The 22,668-nt window shown below is 40.3% G+C and overlaps 1 protein-coding gene and 2 long non-coding RNA genes across 15 annotated transcripts in view; 2 read left to right on the top strand and 1 right to left on the bottom strand.

The window, feature by feature from the left end:
• The window catches only part of LOC309501249, a 104,615-nt gene extending 84,250 nt beyond the window's left edge, over positions 1-20,365 (top strand). The window contains exons 2-3 of the long non-coding RNA XR_014206815.1: positions 18,497-19,787; positions 19,856-20,365. This is a non-coding gene — a long non-coding RNA (uncharacterized lncRNA). The remainder of the gene's footprint in view (positions 1-18,496; positions 19,788-19,855) is intronic.
• The window catches only part of LOC309501111 (polymeric immunoglobulin receptor-like), a 67,141-nt gene that overhangs the window by 34,441 nt on the left and 10,032 nt on the right, over positions 1-22,668 (bottom strand). Inside the window, exons 1-3 of one of the 13 annotated variants that reach the window (XM_082173119.1) lie at positions 22,112-22,133; positions 20,847-20,985; positions 20,372-20,689 (exon numbers count right to left, since the gene is read on the bottom strand). The exons of the other annotated variants lie outside the window; for them this stretch is intronic. Of the exons in view, the coding sequence (XP_082029245.1) occupies positions 20,372-20,689; positions 20,847-20,892 (364 nt within the window). The 5' untranslated portion in view covers positions 20,893-20,985; positions 22,112-22,133. Of the gene's footprint in view, positions 1-20,371; positions 20,690-20,846; positions 20,986-22,111; positions 22,134-22,668 lie in introns of those variants that run through there. 13 annotated transcript variants of the gene reach the window in all.
• On the top strand, positions 5,217-6,882 carry LOC309501262. Its single transcript, XR_014206828.1, has 2 exons — positions 5,217-5,305; positions 5,976-6,882. It is a non-coding gene; the product is annotated as an uncharacterized lncRNA (long non-coding RNA).

The following is a 22,668-nucleotide window of genomic DNA, read 5'->3' on the forward strand; positions in this document are numbered from 1 at the left end:
AGCGCGCTTCACCTGTGTCCAGGCCGGCGCCCTTTCTTCCTGAGTTACACGAAGAAGTCGCCAAGTCCTGGAGCGCCCCCTATTCTGCTAGAGTGCGTCCTGCTGTTTCTTTGGCATTCTCCGCTGTTGACGATGCCAAGAACAAAGGATACCTCTCGCTGCCGCCGGTTGAAGAGGCGATAGCGGCCCACTTATGCCCGCCCTCCGCTGGACGGCGCGCTAAGCCGGCCCTACCCTCTAAAGCTTGCCGCACGACGTCGAGCTTGCTCCACCGCGCTTTCTCCGCCGCCGGGCAAGCTGCGTCAGCGTTGCATACCATGGCAACGCTCCAGATCTTCCAGGCCGATCTCCTCCGTAAGCTGGATGAGGAAGGACCTGACGCGATCTGCGTGCCGGACTTAAGGAGTGCCACGGACCTCGCCCTTCGTGCTACTAAGTCCGCAGCGCAAGCCATTGGACGGACTATGGCTTCTCTCACCGTGTCTGAGAGACATCTATGGCTGACGCTCTCGGAAATGGCCGAGTCTGAGCGCACCGCGTTCCTCGACGCCCCGCTTTCCGCCGCAGGCCTCTTCGGATCCTCCGTCAAAGATTTCGCGGAGAGATTCGCAGAGGTACAGAAAGCGTCTCAGGCTATGAAGCACTTCCTCCCGAAGCGCTCCAGCTCTGCAGCAGGCCGTGCGAAACCGTCTGCTCAGAGCTCACAGCCACAGCCACCGTCCACTGCCTCCACTTCACAGCGCCGCCAGGCCAGAAGCGCGAGACCGCGCTCCCGCTCATCCGGTCGCCGCCCCGCAGGACGCGGCCCGCGACCTAAGGTTACGGTGAAGCCCGAGGCCCCGAAGTCGTCCTAGCACAGCTAGGAAAACGACGGTGTTCCAGTCCCGCTGCGGCCGGACTCACACCAAAGCTATTCGCTCGTCCAGTTCCAGAAAATGTGACTGTTCCAGTGTTTTCTGCAGCCAACAAGTCGGTTCTGTCACCCGCTTGCCTGCACACAAATGCCGTTTTCACGGCTACCCAGATAAATCCCCAAAAGAGCGTATTTTCTGGTGTCCCGGCCACGGCCGATGGTGTTTCGTGTGTAGTAAGAATGCCCACTGCCCAGTGCCCATCCCTACACATAAGCACAGCCTGTCACACAGGGCTCGCGCACATAAAACCGACTCAGGTCGGTTGCGCTTCAAACATGGTGAATGTGCCCACTACCCAGTGCCCACTAACACCACGTTACGCATGTCTCACGGTTTCTGTAAAAACGAAACCAACGTGCACTCGCTTCACGCAAGCGAACGATGTTTTCGGTGTGATAAATGTGCCCGCTGTCCCGCGCCCACATCCACACATAGACATGACAGTTCCCACGGGAACCGCCCAGCCCTCCCCCTCGCGGTTAACCACCGTAGAGGAGTCGAGCGCGGGCAATCTGCCCGCTGTCATCAGCGCGCCCCATGCCTCAAATGTCACGAGCGACACGCTTGTGTTACAGCACACAGAAGCTTCTCCATCGCTGAGCGAGCGGAGCGCGCTTCGTATTCGACCCCTAGCTATCCATGCAGACGCATGGGCAAAGCTGCCCGGGGTTTCGAAGTGGGTGCTGAACATTATAAAAAGAGGCTATTCGCTGCAGTTTCGCCGACGCCCTCGCCGCTATGTGGCGCGCGTCGAGACCACGGTAAAAACAGAAGTAGCACATCTACTTCGAGCCGAAGTGACGAAACTATTGAGAAAAGGGGCCATAGAACCCCTCTCTCAAGATCAGAGCGAAGGAGGGCTATACAGCAGATACTTCCTGGTACCGAAAAAAGACGGGGGTCTCAGACCCATACTAGATCTAAGGCAACTGAACAAAGTGCTTGTGAAGCGACAGTTCAGGATGCTCACGACCAGGCAAATCCTTGTGCAGATTCGCCAAGGAGATTGGTTTGTGTCAATAGATCTGAAAGACGCGTATTTTCAAATACAGATAGCGTCACGTCACAGGCGATTTTTGAGATTCGCCTTCGAGGGCCAGGCATATCAGTACACAGTCCTGCCGTTCGGCTTGTCCCTAGCACCCCGTACATTTACGAAGTGCATGGACGCGGCGCTCGCACCCCTCAGAATGAGAGGCATACGAGTGCTGAATTATTTGGACGATTGGCTGATTCTAGCGCAATCTCGCGCAGTGCTCATAGAACACACGACCATTTTACTCGATCACCTCGAGGATTTGGGTCTGAGTGTCAATTGGGCGAAGAGCTCCCTGTCACCCAGTCAGAAAATATCTTTCCTGGGCACAGAACTGGACTCACTATCCATGATAGCGCGACTATCACAACGGCGCGCGGTAGACATTCGACGCACAGCGAACTCTTTTCGCTGCGGCGCGTCTGTCCCGCTCAAAAGATTTCAGAAGATGCTAGGTCTCATGGCCTCAGCATCGTCAGTACTCCAGCTGGGTCTGCTCCGCATGCGCCCGCTGCAGTTTTGGCTGAAAGCGCGAGTCCCACGCAAAGCGTGGGCACCCGGTTTGCTTCGCCTCAGGGTCAATCAGAAATGCGTTACAGCGCTGAAACCCTGGAAAGCGAACGACTGGTACCAATCAGGTGTAAGCCTGGGGACTTCCTCGAGGGTGAAAGTGGTGTCCACGGACGCGTCCACCTCGGGATGGGGAGCGCTGCTCGAGGGCAGACCGTTCTTCGGCCAGTGGTCAGAACGGGAGAAGCTCCTGCACATAAACTGCCTCGAAATGCTGGCAGTAGACAACGCGCTGACGCGTTTTTGTCCCCAAATAAAAGGTCACCACGTCTTGGTCCGCTCGGACAACATGTCTGTGGTATCCTACATAAATCGCCAGGGCGGCATCAGATCCGAGAAACTGTACAGGCTGGCAGAACGCCTCCTGGTATGGGCTCAGTGCAACCTGCGCTCGCTCAGAGCAGCGCACGTGCCAGGGATCATGAATATAGGACCAGACAGACTGTCCAGGAACAACGTTCCGGCAGGCGAATGGTCCCTACACCCACAGACAGTCCAACTGCTGTGGAAGAAATTCGGCAGAGCGGAAGTGGACCTGTTTGCGTCTCAAGAAAACGCTCACTGTCAAGAATTTTTCTCCAAGAGCAGGAGCGCGCTGGCCCATGTGTGGCCCCGCCGCCCGCTCTATGCTTTTCCCCCCGTCTCTCTCCTGCCTCAGGTGATAGAACGGATCAGGGAAGAAGGATGCTCAGTACTGCTGGTAGCACCGCTCTGGAAAAACCAACCTTGGTTCCCAGCCGTGATGCAGTTAGCAAGTACTGCCCCGTGGCCAGTACCAGTGAGGAGAGATCTCCTCTCACAGGCCCGCGGCTCGATCTGGCATCCTCACCCGGATCTATGGTCCCTTCATGTCTGGGCCATCAACGGGTACATGTTGGACTCCCTAAAGGAGTATTAAACACGATCACGCAGGCTAGAGCTCCGTCTACAAGACGACTCTATTCTTCGAAATGGTCAGTGTTTTCGGGCTGGTGCACAGCCCGTGGTGTGTCACCCACAAATTGTGATGTGACGGAGGTGCTTTCCTTCCTACAAGAGCTGTTGGATGGGGGCAGGGCCCCCTCCACGCTCAAAGTTTATGTGGCGGCTATAGCAGCGTTCTCAGAAACAACGCTTGGTCAGTCAATAGGAAGGAACGATTTAGTCATCCGCTTCCTTAAAGGAGCTAGGAGACTGAATCCTCCCAGACCTCCCTCAGTCCCCGTATGGGACCTTTCTACGGTTCTGGAAGCCATGAAAGGTGCGCCATTTGAGCCTTTACAGTCAATCGATTTGAAACACCTGTCTTTCAAAACGGTGTTTTTGCTGGCTCTCGCTTCGGTGAAGCGCATAGGGGATCTGCACGCGCTCTCTGTGAGCGCGGCGTGCATGGAGTTTGGGCCCAATGACTCAAAAGTTATACTCAAACCTAAGCACGGTTATGTTCCAAAATCCCTCAACACACCGTTTAGGGCGCAGATTATCTCTCTGTCAGCCCTACCGGTCCCTGATGAGGAAAGAGACGCGAGCCTCCTTTGCCCAGTCAGGGCATTACGAGCTTATGTGTCTCGCTCGTCTGTTTTCAGACAGACGGAACAGCTCTTTGTTTCGTTTAGCGGACGTTCTAAGGGACTAGCCGCGTCGAAACAGAGCCTATCCAGATGGATAGTTGATGCTATAGCGCTGGCATACGCCTCCAAGGGCATGCAGTGCCCTTTGGGTGTCAGAGCGCATTCCACAAGAGGCATGGCCTCTTCGTGGGCTTGGTCGAGTGGGATTGCCTTGCAAGATATTTGTATGGCGGCAGGCTGGGCCTCCCCGTCTACATTTATAAGGTTCTATAACCTAGAGGTTCCCGCCCTGCAGGCCAGGCTGCTGTCGGTCTAGACTACCAGTATTATCTGACCTGATGCGTTCAGCTCAGAATGCTGCGTTTACTGAGCACAGCTCAATTTTCGACAGTTTAAAGCTGGGCAAACTGTGTAAGACCCACATTTTTTCCATCAGTTCAGGCCGTACCCCGCCCTGTCTGTATGATGAAATTTGCGTCCCTTCGACGCTACTCTATGTGGAAAGTGAGGCTGCACCCCTCCTTCTCCCGGACTCTCTGTGAGTTCACTGAGTGATTGTGCACTATATGTACCCCGGGCTTTTCGCCCTTGGGTCTTTGGTGTCAGATCTCAGCACGCACGGCGTTTTACACTGGGTCCCCTAGCGTAAGATATCTTACGCAGTACGAGAGACCTCTCGTAAGAGAACGTACTCGGTTACTAACGTAACCTCGGTTCTCTCTAGAAGAGGGACCGAGTACTGCGTATCTTGCCGTGCATGCACACGCTCTGGTTGCTTCGATGATGAAAAACCAGATAATAGCTGCCTGCGAGCGATATTTATAGGCCTAGACCACGCCCATTTCGGCGGGACGTGACGTAGCGGGCGCGAAGTGCCCTGATTGGGTCTGACGTCACGCCAGGCCTCGCTCGATAGGCTGCTGCAGTTGCCGCAGAGCAGCCAATAGGCGCGCGAGCTGTCTCGCCTATGTCTGCATTGCTGCTGCAACGCGTTTTGCATTATAACAAAATTAAGGATAATTTTTGGCTTCAATATCTCGCGGAAAAAGGATTTTCCCCTAGCGTAAGATATCTTACGCAGTACTCGGTCCCTCTTCTAGAGAGAACCGAGGTTACGTTAGTAACCGAGTACGTTTTACGCCCCTGGCAGTTTTACGCCCCTGGCAGTTTTACGCCCCTGCTGTTCCTGATGCGTCCAGTAGGGGGAGGCTGTACATTGACACGAATTGATTGAGGTATAATAAATAATCCGCTAAAGTTATTGTTGTTTAGCAATGATGCAACATTTATTATTTATAAACGAATAGCTTGATAGAGCTAGGTAGATATCAATTCATTTATTTATATCAATGGATAGGTCTATCATTTATTTCGAGAGACAAAAAGTTCTGGACGGTCAGGTTGATGTTCTGTCTGGCTTAAATTTATAAGTTATAGCTTACCACGTGTAAGTTTAGCTGCCCCTAGTCTTCTCTACTCACTTTCAAAATTAATTTTCTTTTGAATGTTCTTTTGTTGCCCGTCTTTATCTTGCCTCTTCTGGTAAGACTCCTTTACTCCTTTCTGGTTTGAGTTGTTTCTTATAAAATGAGATCTAACTATCTCATTTATATCTAAATATACATTTTTCTTAAAATAGCGTACTGATCTGGATTAAAATGTAGGCTGTGTGCACTTAAAGTGGGATTTTTCTTTGCCAAGTAACTTGCATGATACATCCCAGTGTGTTTGCTTTAGCTATGGAAATCTCTCTCTCTCTCTCTCTCTCGAAACTTTTATAAACTATAAACACCCATCTCTTTTTTAACTGCATTCCAAACCAATAGCTTCTCTAGTAAATAAATGACTTACAGAGACATACAAGGACATGTTTTTAATGTCATTTTTTAAATTTTCTCTGCACAGTCCATCATCAGTGGCCAAAAGAAATCAAAGTGTCTTGACACTTTTTCCAAAAGTGTTCCACCAACAAGTACCTGTGCCATTGTACTTTGAAGATCAGGAGCAAATTGATGCAATCCACACTCATCTGACATAAATTTTGGGCAACACACACACACACACACACACACTGTGACTAGATCAAATTCACCATGGATGTCCTTTTTATATTTTTTTAAAGTTTAGCTTTTTTTAATGAAATACACACATGAAATGCAAATTAAAAAGGCAGTTTGTGTTCTCGTAACACTTTCTTTTATGTGGTCTGTGACTCATGGGGTCAGTGATTCTGCAGGGTCTCCAATAAGTATTATAGTTTATCTCAGTTGCTTTGGTGCATTTCTCAGATCACACCTGAAATCACATCATCTTTCACTTGTGCACATCATAAAAGCAATTTCTCATTTTATACAAATTGCAAATGCTTCGGTACATTCATGCAATTCATAATGTACAACTGTCTGCTGTTTCCTACATTATCAACTCTTTATGTCATGTTGATCAAAATATAGGCCTATTATACTATTTCTCTGTTGAATTGTCATACTCCTCAAAACATCTAGGCATTAGTTCCTTGCATAAGTCATTAAATGCAAAATGGCTGACTAGTTGTCATAAACTGTTAAGCATGTTTTCAATACATTTCTATTACACTTTATTTTGTAAATGTGTCCTGAATTGATGAATTGCGGAGGTGTATTTAGAATTTCACTAATGAAGGAAAAAATGAATTGATATAATGAATAATGATGAAATGTACAAAAGCAACTGTGATAAAAAATTAAGGATTCAGGAATTTTATACAAAATTTAACAGTGAGTCCTGCTGCTTTTGAATTTGACAAAATAAAATTCACCATGGATGTCCTTTTTACATTTGTTTGTTTAATTTTATTTTAATTTTTTATCAGTGAGCAGCAGCACTTTGACAGGAGGATAGAAAAACAGTTAAAGCAGAGTGGCAAGCCATAGGGGAGTCATCATAATTCATAAATGGTGTTGATAAATAATGTTTTTGTGAACAAAAATATTGTCTCTTTCTTATAAATGGCCCTTGGAATTTTAGAAAAGGGATAAATTGTGTTTGTCTTCATAAAATGCTATGTAGGACACTGTTTTGTAGCTGTATGATGACCAATAGTGAATAGTACAGCAGATATTTAATCCAGGATCCATATGATTACACGGTGCTGTATGTCTAATGGGCTAAATATGTTTAATATCTAATTGTAACTTTATATAAATTCACAACAACATATTTCACTCAGTCTCCTGTATAAAAACATACAGTGAATATTCTATTATTATTAATTAGTATTATTATTATTACTATTTATTCAATATTAATGTATTCAATATTCAATTAACTATTCTATAGTAGGTCATATATCATTACTTGTCATCTGATCCAACTATGTGTGTTATTTTTTAATTCATGAAAACAAATAGTCTTCTGTATAGGCTGAGTGAAGCCCAACCAAATATCTAGAGATATTTTAATCCATAGTGCAGTGCAGATTTATACTAAAACGTTTAATATTTAAATTAACAAAAACCACAAATTCGGGCAAAATCTATGAACTGGACGGTTATTATTGTGTAAGTTTTGAGCATCGATTTAATGGTGTTATTTCGCAGCATATCCCCCTACTGGACGCATCAGGAACAGCAGGGGCGTAAAACTGCCAGGGGCGTAAAACTGCTAGGGGCGTAGATCTACCGGCTCCAGGTCTGCAGCCTCCCCATATAGGGATAAAGGGCTGAATTTGGATCTCTTTCTTGCAAACGTATGGATTCTAAAGATTTGGTTTTATATCAAGCTAATAAAATTGATGTCTTTTGTGAATTTATGTTGGGTTTTGGTGTATTATTGTTCTATTGGAGAAAACGCATTTTGTGTCTCACTGTAAATAAACTAAATATTACAAAATGGTTAAACGATTAAATAAGGTATTTTTAAGGTTTTAAAGTGTATTCTTGTTTAACTGCATGTAGGCTAACGTTAATCCTCCGAAACGAGTTTGCAGCAGAAAGCACGAACAGAGCGAAATGTTATTAGCCTATTTCTTGAGTAAACTGCATTTAATAAATGCGACTGAAAACGTAGGCTAATTGATAAGACATTTGAATGCAATAGAGTCAAAACATTAATGCCACGATTTTAATATGCATAAATAAGAATACGTACACAACTACACATATGTACGTCGGTAGAGTTGTTCATACGTAAATAATTTACGTTTTAGTGCTGTAAATACGTCAGTATTATACGTTTCTGTGTGTATAAAACGTAAGTAAATGTACGTATGGTAGAATTACACTTTACGTAAAAATACACACGTATTCTCATGAGATCACGTTGCAGCGTATAGACAACTTTTCATTTTTATTTGTTGCATGAGGCATGTGTCTAATATCTCTTGTTGCAGGCACTTGACCACTGGCTTTTCTTTACAAAGAACAATTGAAATAAAACTCAAGGAACTAAGCATATTTGTCTTTTATTAAACATTTAATGAAAAGTTTTTTTTTTTTTTTTGGGCAATGTTGTGTAATATGGCACATGCAGCAATGTCACAGGCCCTGTCAGGTGTGCAACCCTCAGATTTATCAGACACTGAAATCTTCCCTTTAGTTAGCCAAAGTTCATTTCATTGTGTGCCCTTGTCCTGGCTAGAGCTGCATAACTGGTTTGGGTCAGGGAATGGGGTCATAAAACACCTGTCTGCAGGCAGGAACATGTCATAATCACCTAAAATGCAGTTCTGTTAGGATCAGCATAAGTGTATGTAATACAGTGAGCTTGATATTTAATTGTGGAACTTTTCTTACCACTTTCAAATAATGTGCATAAATGTGAATCTCTGAAAATTCTTAAGTCATGCACAGATCCTGGCCATTTTGCTTTCACATTTGTGATATGGAAGATTTTAGTCAACTGCCTTTTTTTTATTTGATATAATATTACTAATCTGGAATATTAAGAATCACAATAGTAACTGGGCTGCACATTTACACTGTGAACCCCCTTTCTGTTCACATAATCCCCTTCATTGAGGCCTTGATGGCAGCCTATGGTCTAGCTATATATGGTACCAATCACGTTAGTGAAGCAAGCATGAGTGACATATACTGTAATCGGCATGGTCATGATTGCATGATCTTCATAAAAAATTATGATAGCCTAAAAAAAAAAAAAAAATTCTTTACAACATTGGGTCTTAAGTGGCTTGGAAATGCCACAAAAAAACCTAAAACTGTTTTTTAAACCTAAAAGCGACAAAAAACGACAATCTCACGAATCACGAGAAAAAATATATATATCTCAGAAAGTGCACTATCGCACTGCGCTGGACTTCCCGTATCAGCTCCGCTTATGAGCCGCAGTCTAATCCTGTTTACATGAAATAAGCTTGCTCGCGAGCAGGTTTAAGCTTGCGCACCTGTTGCTATGACAGCAAGTTCAGGATGAGCGTCGAAGAACCAAACAATCCAAGATCATGCCAAATCGCCAAAAATCAAATCCAGCTAACTGAGTTAGCGACGTACGAAGAACGGGCCCCAGAGCTGTAAGGTTCTGTTTGTGTGTGTTCAGCTGTGCTGCTTTCTCTTTTTCTCTTCTTCTTCTTCTTCTTCGTTTGGTGTTTTATGGCGGTTGGCAAACCAACTTTCGGTGCATTACCGCCACCAACTGGACTGGAGTGTGAAGCACTAAAAAACAATAAGCAACAAAAAAAAAAAAAAAAAAAAAAAAAAAACTATATCCCCTATACTTCAAATTCTCCAATCTACTCCTATTGCTTTAAGATACTTCATTATCACCCTATATATTTTTACTTGTTCTACCTGCTTTCCCAATAGACTTTCCATACTGAATACCACACCCAATTTTCTTACTATCCTCTTAAGTACTAACCTTTCTTTTCCATATTGTAAACATTTTATTAAAACATGTTCTATTGTTTCTGCCTGATCACAATAATTACATTTTCCCGTATCATGTTTTCCTATCTTAAACAAGGAATGATTTAATCGTGTGTGCCCTATTCTAATACGAGAAACAATCCTCTTTCCTATTCCCAAAAACACTTCTTCCATTTCCTACTTGCTTCTGAATACTATACAACTGTCTTCCCTTGACCTCATTATTCCATAGTTCTTGCCATTTATTGTTTATGAATTCTTTTATTTTACTTTTAACTTCATTTTTGCTCAACGTCACTTGCACATTTATCTCATTATGTTTTACTGCTTGCTTTGCTAGTCTATCTACCACTTCATTGGCCTCCAATCCCACATGAGCAGGAACCCACACAAACACTATTAAGCTTACACTACTTACTCTTAGCAAATTTGCAAGAATCTCATATATAATGTCTTGCCTTGATACTTTATTTCCACTTACGAGGCTTGTGATTGCTGCAAACGAATCAGAACATATAGCTACTAATCTCGGTTTTACATCCTCTACCCACTGGAGTGCAACCATCATGGCAACTAATTCTGCTGTAAATACAGAGATATGATCAGTTATTCTTTTCCTGATACTAATTTGAAACTTAGGAATATATACAGCAGCTGCTGTTCTTCCAGAGATAGGATCCTTAGATCCATCAGTAAATATTTGCACCCATGATGAGTAAGTCTGATCTAAATACTGCTGTGCTATAATATTCTTTAGGATGTCTTTCTCATTCTTAATTTTCATTTGAATTTGTAGGTCAATTATTGGCATTGGCAAAATCCATGGTGGTATACTGGATAATATCACAGTAGGGCTAACATCACAATCTTCAATACCCGCTTCTTGTGCTTCTCTTTGAACACTCCATCCCAAGCTTTTAATGTTTTTATTCCCATGTTCCCAGCATTCTTCTAGTTCTCTTTTTCTCTATCCCTGTCTCTGTTAATAGGAGAAATGGTTCCACCTGGTACAGATAATCAATGGCCTGCTGTGATTGGATGCTGGGAGTATTTAAACAGCAAACACCATCAGAGCTGTGTTGGATCCACAAATAGAAATTAATGTATCACTAAGTAAATCAGAAATCAAGAGATTAATAGCAATTGAAATTAGTAAAAGATGGCAAAAGATATGGAATAGTGACTCTAAAGGAAGACATCTTTATCAAATTCAGGAACGGGTTGGAAATGAGAGGAAAAGATATGGAAATAGGAAGAAAGATGTCATTATTACAAGGTTAAGAATTGGTCACACTGCATTAAATTATAGTCTTTATAAAATAGGGAAGCATGATACAGGAAACTGTGATAATTGCGGGGATTTAGAAACAGTGCAGCATATTCTTTTAGAATGTGCTGCATATGAAAGGGAGAGACAACAGTTAAGTCAAGAGTTACGAAGGATGGGAGTTGATACAATTTCAATAAAAGTATTGTTAGGAAATGGGACAAGACAATCAAGAATTCATGAATTACTAATTAAATATCTAAATAAAACAGGAATAATAAATAGAATTTAATTTTTTTTTTTTTTTTTTTTTTTTTTTTTCAAAGCCAAGTACACTCCACACTCCAGATCAGTAGGTGGCGGAAATGCACCATTTATGTTGGTCTGCCAATCCGCCATTAAACACCAGAAGAAGAAGAAGAAGAAGAGCTGTGTTGGTGGAGGATTCGAGGTCACTTGGGAGGATGTCGACTCCCAGGGTGGTTGGCAACAGCTGGACTGTGAATGGACAGGAGTGTGTGGAAGGAAGTGACGGATCAGGAAATGAACCAGGAGAGATGGAAGTAGGTGGCGGGATATATGAAAGCTGGGAGTCGGTTAGGAATAATAAACGGAAAAAGAAAAGGCAAAATAAAACTGATGAAAGTGACTCAGACAGAGGATCAAATACGGAGGAGAAGCGGAGGGAGGAGCATGTAATTTTTGCAAAACTTGTGGATGACGGGGACTCGTTTGGAGGTATGAATCCAATACAACTAACAAAATCGCTAAATAAGGAAATTGGTGAAATAAAGAGTGCCAAAGTACTAAGAAATGGAGCCCTGATGATTGTGTGTAAGGATGAGAAACAGCAAGGGAAAGCAATCAAAATGAACATAGTCAATAGAAAGAAAGTGGAATGTTTCAAGACTTACAAGAAATTTACAAAAGGAGTCATTACAGGGATTCCGGTTAACGTATCGGTTGATGATGTGAAAAGAAACATAACAAACGCTCGAGTAAATGAAGTCAGACGTCTAAAAGTGAACAGAAATGGCAATATGCAGGATAGTCTTTCGGTTATGATCAATTTTGATCAGGAAGAACTTCCAGAAAAAGTGTACATTGGTTTTATGTGCTACGATGTAAGGTTATATATTCCCCCTCCAATCAGATGCTTTAAATGCCAAAGATATGGGCATGTAGCGGCGGTGTGTAAGGGAAAGCAGAGATGTGGAAAATGTAGTGGAGAACATGAGTATGGAAAATGCCAGGAGGGTACAAAACTGAAGTGTTGTAATTGTGGAGGGGAACACAGTGCCGCTTACAGAGGATGTGAGGTTAGTAAGAGGCAGGCCGAAGTGCAACGAATCAAGGTTGTTCAAGGAATCAGTTATGCAGAAGCTGCAAAGAAGGTTTCAGAGAATATGACAGTGATCAAGCAATCAGAAATTAGCAGAAAAGAAATGAATCAGAGGGCCAAACTGGCGGAGCAGGCCGAGCGCAACGACGATATGGCCGACTCAGGAAAGAAATGTCAAGGATGTAATAAATTGAAGGAGGATACTTTGATAGTGGAAAAGAATGATTTTGTAATGTTCATGGCAGAAATAATAAATTGTTCTGCACAGACAAAAAGCAGAAATGAAAGGATTAAAATAATTGTTAAATCCGCAGAGAAATATCTAGATGTCAAAGGACTGCAATGGGAGACCATAAGAGACTCCCTTACTGAAGAGACACAGTCTTCTCAGGCATGTGCTGGATCTTCGTAATGTTATTGACCTTACTACAGTGGAATGCAAGGAGTCTTATTGCAAATGGCCAAGAGCTTAAGAAATACATCGATATGTTAACAGAGAAACCTAATGTAATATGTATTCAGGAAACATGGTTAAAACCACAGTTGGATTTTATAATAAATGGTTATAATATAATTAGAAGAGATCGAGAATATGGTAGAGGAGGAGGAATAGCAACATTTATACAAAATGGGTTGAAATATAAGGTAGAACAAATAAATAAAGAATATGAATCAATAATAATTAAGGTATGGACTAAAAGAGGGAGTATAGATATTATTAATTATTATAATCCATGTGAAAAATTAAGTCGAATTATTTTAGAAGCTGTTGTAGGTTCTTTGCATGACAAAGTAGTGTGGTGTGGTGATTTTAATTCTTATAATACATTATGGGGAAGTAATAATACAGATGTGAATGGACAGCTAATTGAAGAATTCATTGATGATAATAACTTGGTGTGCATTAATAATGGAGAGGGAACACGATATAACAGTATAAAAAATACAGAGACTGCACTTGACCTAACATTTGTGTCTTCTGTAATGGCAGGGATCACTACATGGAATGTAAATAATGATAATACAATAGGGAGTGATCATTATCCGGTAGTGATTACGGTTGGTACAGAAATATGCTATGAAAAAGAAAAGAGAAGTCCTAGATGGAAGTTGGAAAAGGCAGATTCGGAGATATTTCGAGTAATTTGTGAAAATAGATGTATGACTTTGCAAGAAGAATCCCAGATGAATGTAAATATATTCAACAGTAAACTAGTTAATGAAATAATTCAGTCGGCTGAACAAACTATACCTAAAACGGCAGGAAAAAGGAATGATGGTTGTAAAGCAGCTATAAAAGTAAGGAATAAAGCATTTAAGAAACTTAAAAAGCAGCATTCTATGGATGCTATGATTCAGTATAAAAGAGCCCAGGCAGTTGTAAGAAAAACAATAAAAACACAAAAACGTATTTTTTGGAAGCAGTACTGTGATAGTATTGGAAGAACAGTACATCTGTCAGATGTATGGAATATGATCAGGAAAATGGGGGGGATTAGAAGGAACTATGAGTTACCAGTGATTATAGGTACAGACAAAATGGCTGTCACCAATTTAGATAAGGCTGAACTTTTGGTAGAATCATTTAAGAAAATTCATAGTTCAGATAATCTTTCAAAAGAAGCAAAGAAGTGTAGGAGTAGCACATTAAAGAATTATCTTAATTTGGTGAAGGAAGATGAGATGTCAGATAGTTTATTAGACTTACCTATAAACATGTTTGAGTTAAAAAGAGCAATCAAAACTGCTCGGCAGACTACTCCAGGAAGAGACGGAGTGTGTTACAAAATGCTGGCTAACATGACAGATAATACGCTGGAAATAGTATTAAAATTATTTAACCTAGTATGGGAAACTGGTCAACTCCCTTCAATATGGAAACAAGCAATAATAGTACCTGTTCTTAAACCTGGGAAAGACCCATCAGATCCTTCTAGTTATAGGCCTATTGCACTAACTTCTCAATTATGTAAAACAATGGAAAGAATAATCACAGAAAGAATAACGTATTTTTTAGAGAGTAAAAATCTGCTGTCCCCTTATCAGAGTGGATTCCGTAAGGGACGGAATACAATGGATTCTATATTATGTCTAGAATCAGACATTAGAAAAGCACAGACAAAGAAAGAAGTAGTGGTAGCTATCTTTTTTGATGTGGAAAAGGCATATGATATGCTCTGGAAAGAAGGATTATTAATTAAGTTAAAGTCTTTAGGAATTGGTGGTAGAGCATATAACTGGGTTCAGAACTTTTTATTTGACCGAAAAATACAAGTTAAAGTAGGTGAAGAATATTCTAGAATGTATACTGTAGAGAATGGAACACCAAAAGGTAGTGTATGCAGTCCGTTATTATTCAACATAATGATTAATGGCATCTTTTCACAAGTTGAACATAACATTGGAAAATCTTTATATGCAGATGATGGGGCTTTGTGGATTAGAGGTCGCAATATAACATATGTTCATAAAAAAATGCAAAATGCGATAGAGGAAGTTGAAAAGTGGGCTAATAAATGGGGGTTTAAATTATCTGTATCAAAAACGCAGGTCATTTGTTTTTCAAGGCGGCTCAGAAGCATACCCCTCTCTTTGAAATTATATGGGAATCCTCTGGAGCAAGTAAAATTTATAAGGTTTCTTGGAGTTTGGTTCGATGAAAAACTTACTTGGAAAATTCATCTGGATAAAATTAAGAATAAGTGCAAAAATATTATTAATATTCTTCGGTGTTTATCAGGACGGGAGTGGGGAGCTAGTAGGGCATCCCTACAAAGTATATACTGGGCACTCATGAGATCTGTGTTTGATTATGGATGCATTGCCTATATGTCAGCAGCAGAGACAAACCTCAAACAATTAGATGTATTGCAAGCACAAGCCCTAAGAATCTGTAGTGGATCATTTAAATCATCACCGGTATCAGCTATGCAGGTGGAGATGGGAGAAATACCGTTAGGTATAAGACGAATGAAGTTAATGTTGGCATATTGGGTAAATATCCAGGGACAAAGTGTTTCACATCCTGTAAAAAGTGTACTGACAGATTGTTGGGAACATAATGAAACCAATTTTATGAGTTTTGGGTGGATAGGTGATGCAAAGGCGAGGAATATAGGATTAAATCAATTACAGTATAGCAACACAGTCTCAATATCCTCCATCCCTCCTTGGTTATTCCCCTTGCCAACTGTTGACCTCAGTATACAACAGGAAATAAAGGATCAATCCAAACAACTTCCAGTGTGGTATATAGTGCGGAATTATTTTGAGAGGCATTTCCAAGATTCAGTGTTTTTGTTTACGGATGGGTCAAAAGACCCGAAGACAGGATATGCAGGTGCAGCCGTGTATATTCCAATGAATGATTCTCATATTAAGAAAAGAGTTTCTGACCATTTATCAGTTTATGCTACAGAACTATTGGCAATTTTAATGGCCCTGCAGTGGACAGAAGAAAAGAAAATGAATAACATAGTTATTGCATCTGATAGCTACTCGGCACTGGAAAGCATAAAATCTGGCAGATCATCTTTTAGGATGGATATAATTAATGAAATATTCCATTAATTGTATAACATAAAGCTTATGGGTATATCAATTCAATTTATTTGGGTTCCTGCTCATGTTGGTGTAGTGGGTAATGAGAAGGTAGATATTTTGGCTAAACAATCTTTAAAGTTAAAGCAGATAGATTTACAAGTTCCATTAAGTAGAGCAGAAGCTAAAGTGTTCATTAGGAAATATGTACAATCAGTATGGCAGGTACACTGGGATGGTATTGAAACAGGAAGACACTTATATAATATTCAACAACAAGTTTGTGCTGGGAGGAGAGAGAGCAGGAACAGAAGTGAAGAGAATATTATTACCCGTCTGAGAATAGGTCACACAGGATTGAATTGTTTAAAATTGGCAAGCACCCAACAGGGGAATGTAATCACTGTAGTCAGCAAGAGACAGTTGAACATGTAATACTTTACTGCAGGAAATACAACAATGAAAGACGTAATTTCATTCAGTCACTAATTAAAGCTGAGCATAAAGATTTTTTTATAATAGGTATACTAAAGGAAAAAGCTATATATGATAGTATTATTAAGTTTATTAAAGAAACGGAATTAAGTAAAAGAATTTAGGCTGTTTTTTTTTTGTTTTTTGTTTTTTTTACGTTTTGTTTTGTTGTTGTTTCCTCATGAATTTTCATTCATATGTTGCATTATGTCAATCCTATAAGCATGTATCCTGTCCACACTCCAGTCCAGTCGGTGGCGGTAATGCACCTACAAGTTGGTTTGCCAACCGCCAATAAACACCAAAGAAGAAGAAGAAGAAGAAGCTGTGTTGGTGGTGGCTTGACTGTGTGCAGCAGCAGCAATAGCAATGAGGTCCCATCTTCAACCCCAGACCTGAGACTTTGTTGAAGCCAGTAGTGAACAGTGTATCTCTACCTCATTTTGTGTGTACTACTTAGCGAAGTAGTTTTTTCTCTTTCTAGTCTTTTTCTGTTTCACTTCCTGATTGAGACTTTAAAGGCAGAAGTGAGTGTTACCTTTAATGGTTAATCATCGTTTGACTTAATGCATCATTTTCTCTTGGTTTATTTGAAGCTTGTTACTTAATCATTTATTTCTTTATTTTGTGGGGTTAGTAGGAAGGTGGGTGCCATTTATTTTGAATCATTCTTTTTTCTCCTGTTTATGCTAGCAAGGGAGTTAGCTTATTTTGCTGTACTTTTGTTTTCTTTTCTTTTAGTTTAGGTAGTTTGATTAATGAGGAGTAAGATTGATTATGTTTGTTGTTTTGGCTATACCCCCTTCTGAATTTGATACCTCTTTTTCTTTTGCCTAATTTGTAAATAAAACTTTCTTGAATGAGATCACTATGTGGTTATTGTGAAACAACTCTGGGTCTGGAGACGGGGAGGCTTCATGCTGTTGCACATTCATTTCACCACCATCCATTTTTACTGTTTCATTCCTCCCCTAGACCAATCAGGAAAACGTAACAGTAAATGGGGGCTCGTCCCTTTGTTGATTTGTAGTATCGCAAACTTGTCTACTTCGTGTGTGACAAATGAAAGTTACAAAGTTCAAAGCAAAGGGAGATATTTTCTTTTAAAGAAATTACTTTTTAAGGACTACAACAAACGGCTGGTAGGAACTACACAACATTCCTCCCGGGTTAGTGACATCACCAACCCTAGAATTTACATAAACCCCGCCCCCTGAACACGATTTATAGATTATCAAGACAGAATATGCTAATCAATGACTAGAAGGTAACTACACAAGTTACATAAATTCACCAACTAACTATTCAGAAATGTTGTCTACATGTCACTTCTTGAGTCTCTCCATCTTTCTGACTCCGGTCTGAACATAAAAGGCTAAAAGTTTGTGAAATGTTCAGTGCGTGTCTGTGTGAGGTAAAAGGACACAAGCTCTTGAAGCTCCGCCCCCTGTGCTGGGAGCAGCAGCTCATTTGCATTTAAAGGAACAGACACAAAAACGGTTGCGTTTTTGCTCACCCTCAAAAAGTGACAACTTCAACATGCTATATAAAAATATCTGTGGGGTATTTTGAGCTAAAACTTCACATACACACTCTGGGGACATCAAAGACTTATTTTACATCTTGTGAAAAGGGCATTATACCACCCTTTAAGAAAACATCTTCATCAGTTTTATAACACACGTGTACTCCAAATACTCACAACACAACCAAATACAGAAATGCGCTACAAATAGCACAGAACACAACGGAAATGACGAAGCCGGCTGGGACGTGCTTATTGCTGGTGAGCATATCTATGCCCTACTCCCTTCAAGTGGGGACTTTGGAGTGGGACACTTGTGTGCCATTATGTAGCGGTGTCACTTGGCGAAGGGAGCAACGAAAGACAACTAGTTTCCTCATTACTTTCACCTGGGATGTTCCCATGACAACGCAGACGGTGTCCATCAGCTGAATATCTGTTCTTACAACAGAAATTTCTTATTATTGCTGTTAACATTACTGTTGCAAATATACATTTTATACAAAACGTTTTAGATGTTATATATCTGTGTGTGAGTGCCTCAACTTTAAAACTTGCCATCTCATGTTTGGACCCTGCATTACCTACAATTTTTTATGAAACTTATTTAAACATAACATGACAAAATGTACAATGTAACTGATGTATAGATTAATATCTTACCCTGATGTTCTATTTCTCTATCTTTTTTATTGCAGCTCATTGTTAACTCTTTTCTCATTTGTGTTCTGATGACATTGAACATATTGTTAATGCATTTTGTATATTGTATACAAAGTTGTTTGTCATAAACATGTCATCTCTGTATGTTTTGCCCCCCCACCCCCAAAAAAAAAGAAAGAAAAGAAAAGTTGTGAACTTTTGCACCGTGTTTCTGTATTTGGTTGTGTTGTGAGTATTTGGAGCACACGTGTGTTAAAAAACTGATGAAGATGTTTTCTTCATTTGCGGCCGTTTTTTCTATTTGCATGTGTTTTATTCAGTTGCATTGTGCTCTCTGCCACCGTAGGGCCTCCACTCAAGGGTAGAATATGATGAACAAATCTAAAACTGTTCCACATATGGTTGAAAATACCATCATTGGCCTATAGAGAGAGATAACATTCTGAGAGTTAAGACTATAAAAGAGGAAGGATGCCCTCCCTTCACTGTCACACTGCAGCCACTCTGTGTGACTGTATGACTGCTGGCCTTTACTTAAGAGAAAATAAAATTAGTCAATTTGTCTCTTATTCAGAATTGTTTATTTGTTTATTTGCCATCTCGTCTATCTTGACCGCACTTTTTTCACTCCCCATCACTGTAGCCGCCTATACTCTTGCCTATATTTCAAACGAGCCTTATGACTTTACGAGTCGGTTCTTTTTATTAAGTTAAAAGGCTTGTTCACACTGAAGCGGCGCTGCACAGACCGATCGGTGTATGACATGAATGCACAGCGAGAGCGATTAGCAGACGACACTGTATGCTTTTGAATCGCTCTCGCTGTACTTTGATGTCATACACCGATCGGTCTGTGCAGCGCCGCTTCAAGTCGAACAAGCCTAAAACATACAGCAGAACCAATGTTGTCCGATAGTTGGCTAACAACGGCTGTGTCCCAATTCAAAGACTGGATCATTCAAAGGCCACGAAGGTCGGACTGAACGTTGTTAAATGGGATGGTCTAGCCGGAGGATTGTTCTTGTCGCCAACTGTGACAGCTGTCGTTGATGAGTGGCAGTGACGTTTGTACTGGACTTTTACTGGAAGTTATATTAAACTCTCTTAAAGGGGTTCACAAACTGTCTACATATGTTCACCATGGTCCATTTCTATGCTAAAGAGTATAAACTATAATCTTATAAATTTGTATAAACTAACTAATCGCATCTTAGTAATAGGCCTAGGCTATAAGTCAAAATTGGAATTACTTTGAATATTTTAAAAAAGTATTTTTTTACATATGTATCATTAGATATTTGAGTAAGTTGAAACCCAATACGTTAAAGGTGTAATTCGGTTTACTTGTGTGTACAGAAATACATATTATAACCCAACAACACTTAGCCTACCTTTTATATTATTTACAATGTTATTTATAGCTTCATTATTTCATTTTTATATTGTATTATATTATATTTATAATAAATATAGAACCCAACAACAACACTTACCTTTTATATTATTTATAACGTTATTTATAGATTCATTATTTCATATTTATATTATATTCTATTTTAATAAATTGCATTGTCAGAAAAAAACAACTGTAATTCGTAAATCGTAATTTGGAAAGAAGTTTTTTACCTGATTGGACCGTCAGATACAAATAATAACCAGCGTCTGGGGTGCCATAGCCACCAATCTCCACAGCGCACCAGTAATATCCAGAGTTGGAGATCTCCAGTTTGTCCCATCGCACTGTAAAAATACTCTGGTCTGGATAATCAGTGATGGAAAATTTTCCTGTCTCTCCTGCATATATACTGCAAATGCCCCAATCTCTCCCCCAACACAAATATTTGCGGTTTTCTTCATGTTGTTTACCATACACACATGGAATAATGCCAGATGATCCAGATTTCACTGCTATATTAAGTTCCAGTGTATTAACTCTAGCACCACCTGTAGACAAGAATAAACGTAGGAGAGAAAACATAAAACACAAACTGCACATGATGTATATAGAAGAATTATAACTTAAACCATTTAAAAAATTTAACAACAGACTGTACAATGGTTTAGTAATACTTTAAACAAAATTATATATATATTTTCTTACCCGAGATGTAAAGTAAAATCCCAGAGAGAATCAGAAGGTAAATCATGTCTATAGTGGAGTGTGTGTGTATGAGAGGAGCTGGTCACTTCTTGAAGTGTCTCTGTTTCCTCCTGTTTCCGTATCAGAGCAGAAATATCGCCTGAAACCACATAAGCGTCAGCAAGTGAGCAAAGTAGCAGCAGCAAACTCAAACTAGCCACAACACAACAATCAACATTTTCCTTATGGCTGATTTGATTTGTGAACAGGTTAAAGCATGTTAAAGATACTGTAGTGGTATAATCTGAATAAGCAGATTCTCTTGTTCAATTTGATATAAAACATTTACTCAAAAATACTAAATAAAACACTTTCTTCACCCATAACTGAACAAAATGTTGCATTATTCAAGTCACCATTTTGACAAAACTGTGAAAGTGATTAACACAAACTGTTATGTTTAATTGTTTTTGTTTAATTTAAAAAAAAAAAAAATTATCATGGGTTTTACAATTTTTTTTTTATCAAATGGCTTGAGGTGCTGGAAGGGGTTCATGGGGGTTGGTTTAAAACCATTTTGAACAAGTAAATTTGATTGACAAAATAAATGCATAAAAAATCTAAACTGTACATGTTTTCAAATATTACAACTCAAAATATTTCAAAACACAATTCATAGCAAAGAATATAGGACATTATATTAAAGTTTGAGATAAAAAGTATTGCATCCATCCCCAGTGTCTCATATTTCCTTAAAATAATTCACAATTATGTATTTAAAATGTGGCTACATTGGTTCCTGTAGTGAGTGTGCAAGTAAAATAATAATGTGTGAGTGTGAATCTGTGGCCTTTGGACAGAAACCAACCACAAAAACACACGAGTTAGTAAAGAAGCAACACATTCACACAGAGACTGACCTCAGCTCCACTGGCACTGTTCACCACATCAGATACAGTGTGATACATACAGTATATGGGCAGACAAAAAAACTGATGTCTCTGTTGACGGCCATTCAAAAGAAAAAAAGTAGTGTATATCCAGAATATATAGCAACATACTATATAGACGACAGACCAGGGATGGTTGTAACATTTTTGACATTTCTGTCTGTATCTTGGAGTTTTTTTAAGCCAGTTCAAAATGTGATTCAGGAACTAGTTACAAGTGTCAGCTATTAAATGACATGACTGTTATCTTTGCAGCACAAACAGAAAAATGTGTGGCTTAGTTTCAAACGAGGAGTGACATGTTACAATACATAGTCCGGGTTAGTTGAAACATACCCAGAGGTGAGATGTAACATTATGATATTCACTGGGGCGATATGTAACATTAGGAAATTAAAAATATATATATTTTGAAAGCTTTTTATTCAACACAGGCTTTTTAACATAATTAGTGTGTGTGTGTGTGTGTGTGTGTGTGTGTGTGTGTGTGTGTGTGTGTGTGTGTGTGTGTGTGTGTGTGTATGTGTGTGTGTGTGTGTGTGTGTGTGTGTGTGTGTGTGTGTGTGTGTGTGTGTGTGTGTGTGTGTGTGTGTGTGTGTGTGTGTTTTGTGCAACAAAACTGAATAAAATGAGCAAATGTGCACCAGCTTCAACAATTGAACACTATTTGTGTGTTTGTGTGGATTAGTTGGAAAAATTGGAAGCGTTAACATGTGTCGTTTCTGCTCGGACAGCCACTAGACCAGCCGAATGTGTTGAGTAGAAATCAGGAATGGTGAGAGAACATTGTGCTTGGTACTTTTTTCATCTTCAAAGCAAACTTGGGTCTCCAGCCAAACTTTAAATCCTGTCTGGCTAGCGCACTTCCCATAATGTTAATGCATTATGTCAGT

This window comes from Leuciscus leuciscus (genome assembly GCF_965113295.1).
Source record: "Leuciscus leuciscus genome assembly, chromosome: 6".
NCBI lineage: Eukaryota > Metazoa > Chordata > Actinopteri > Cypriniformes > Leuciscidae > Leuciscus > Leuciscus leuciscus.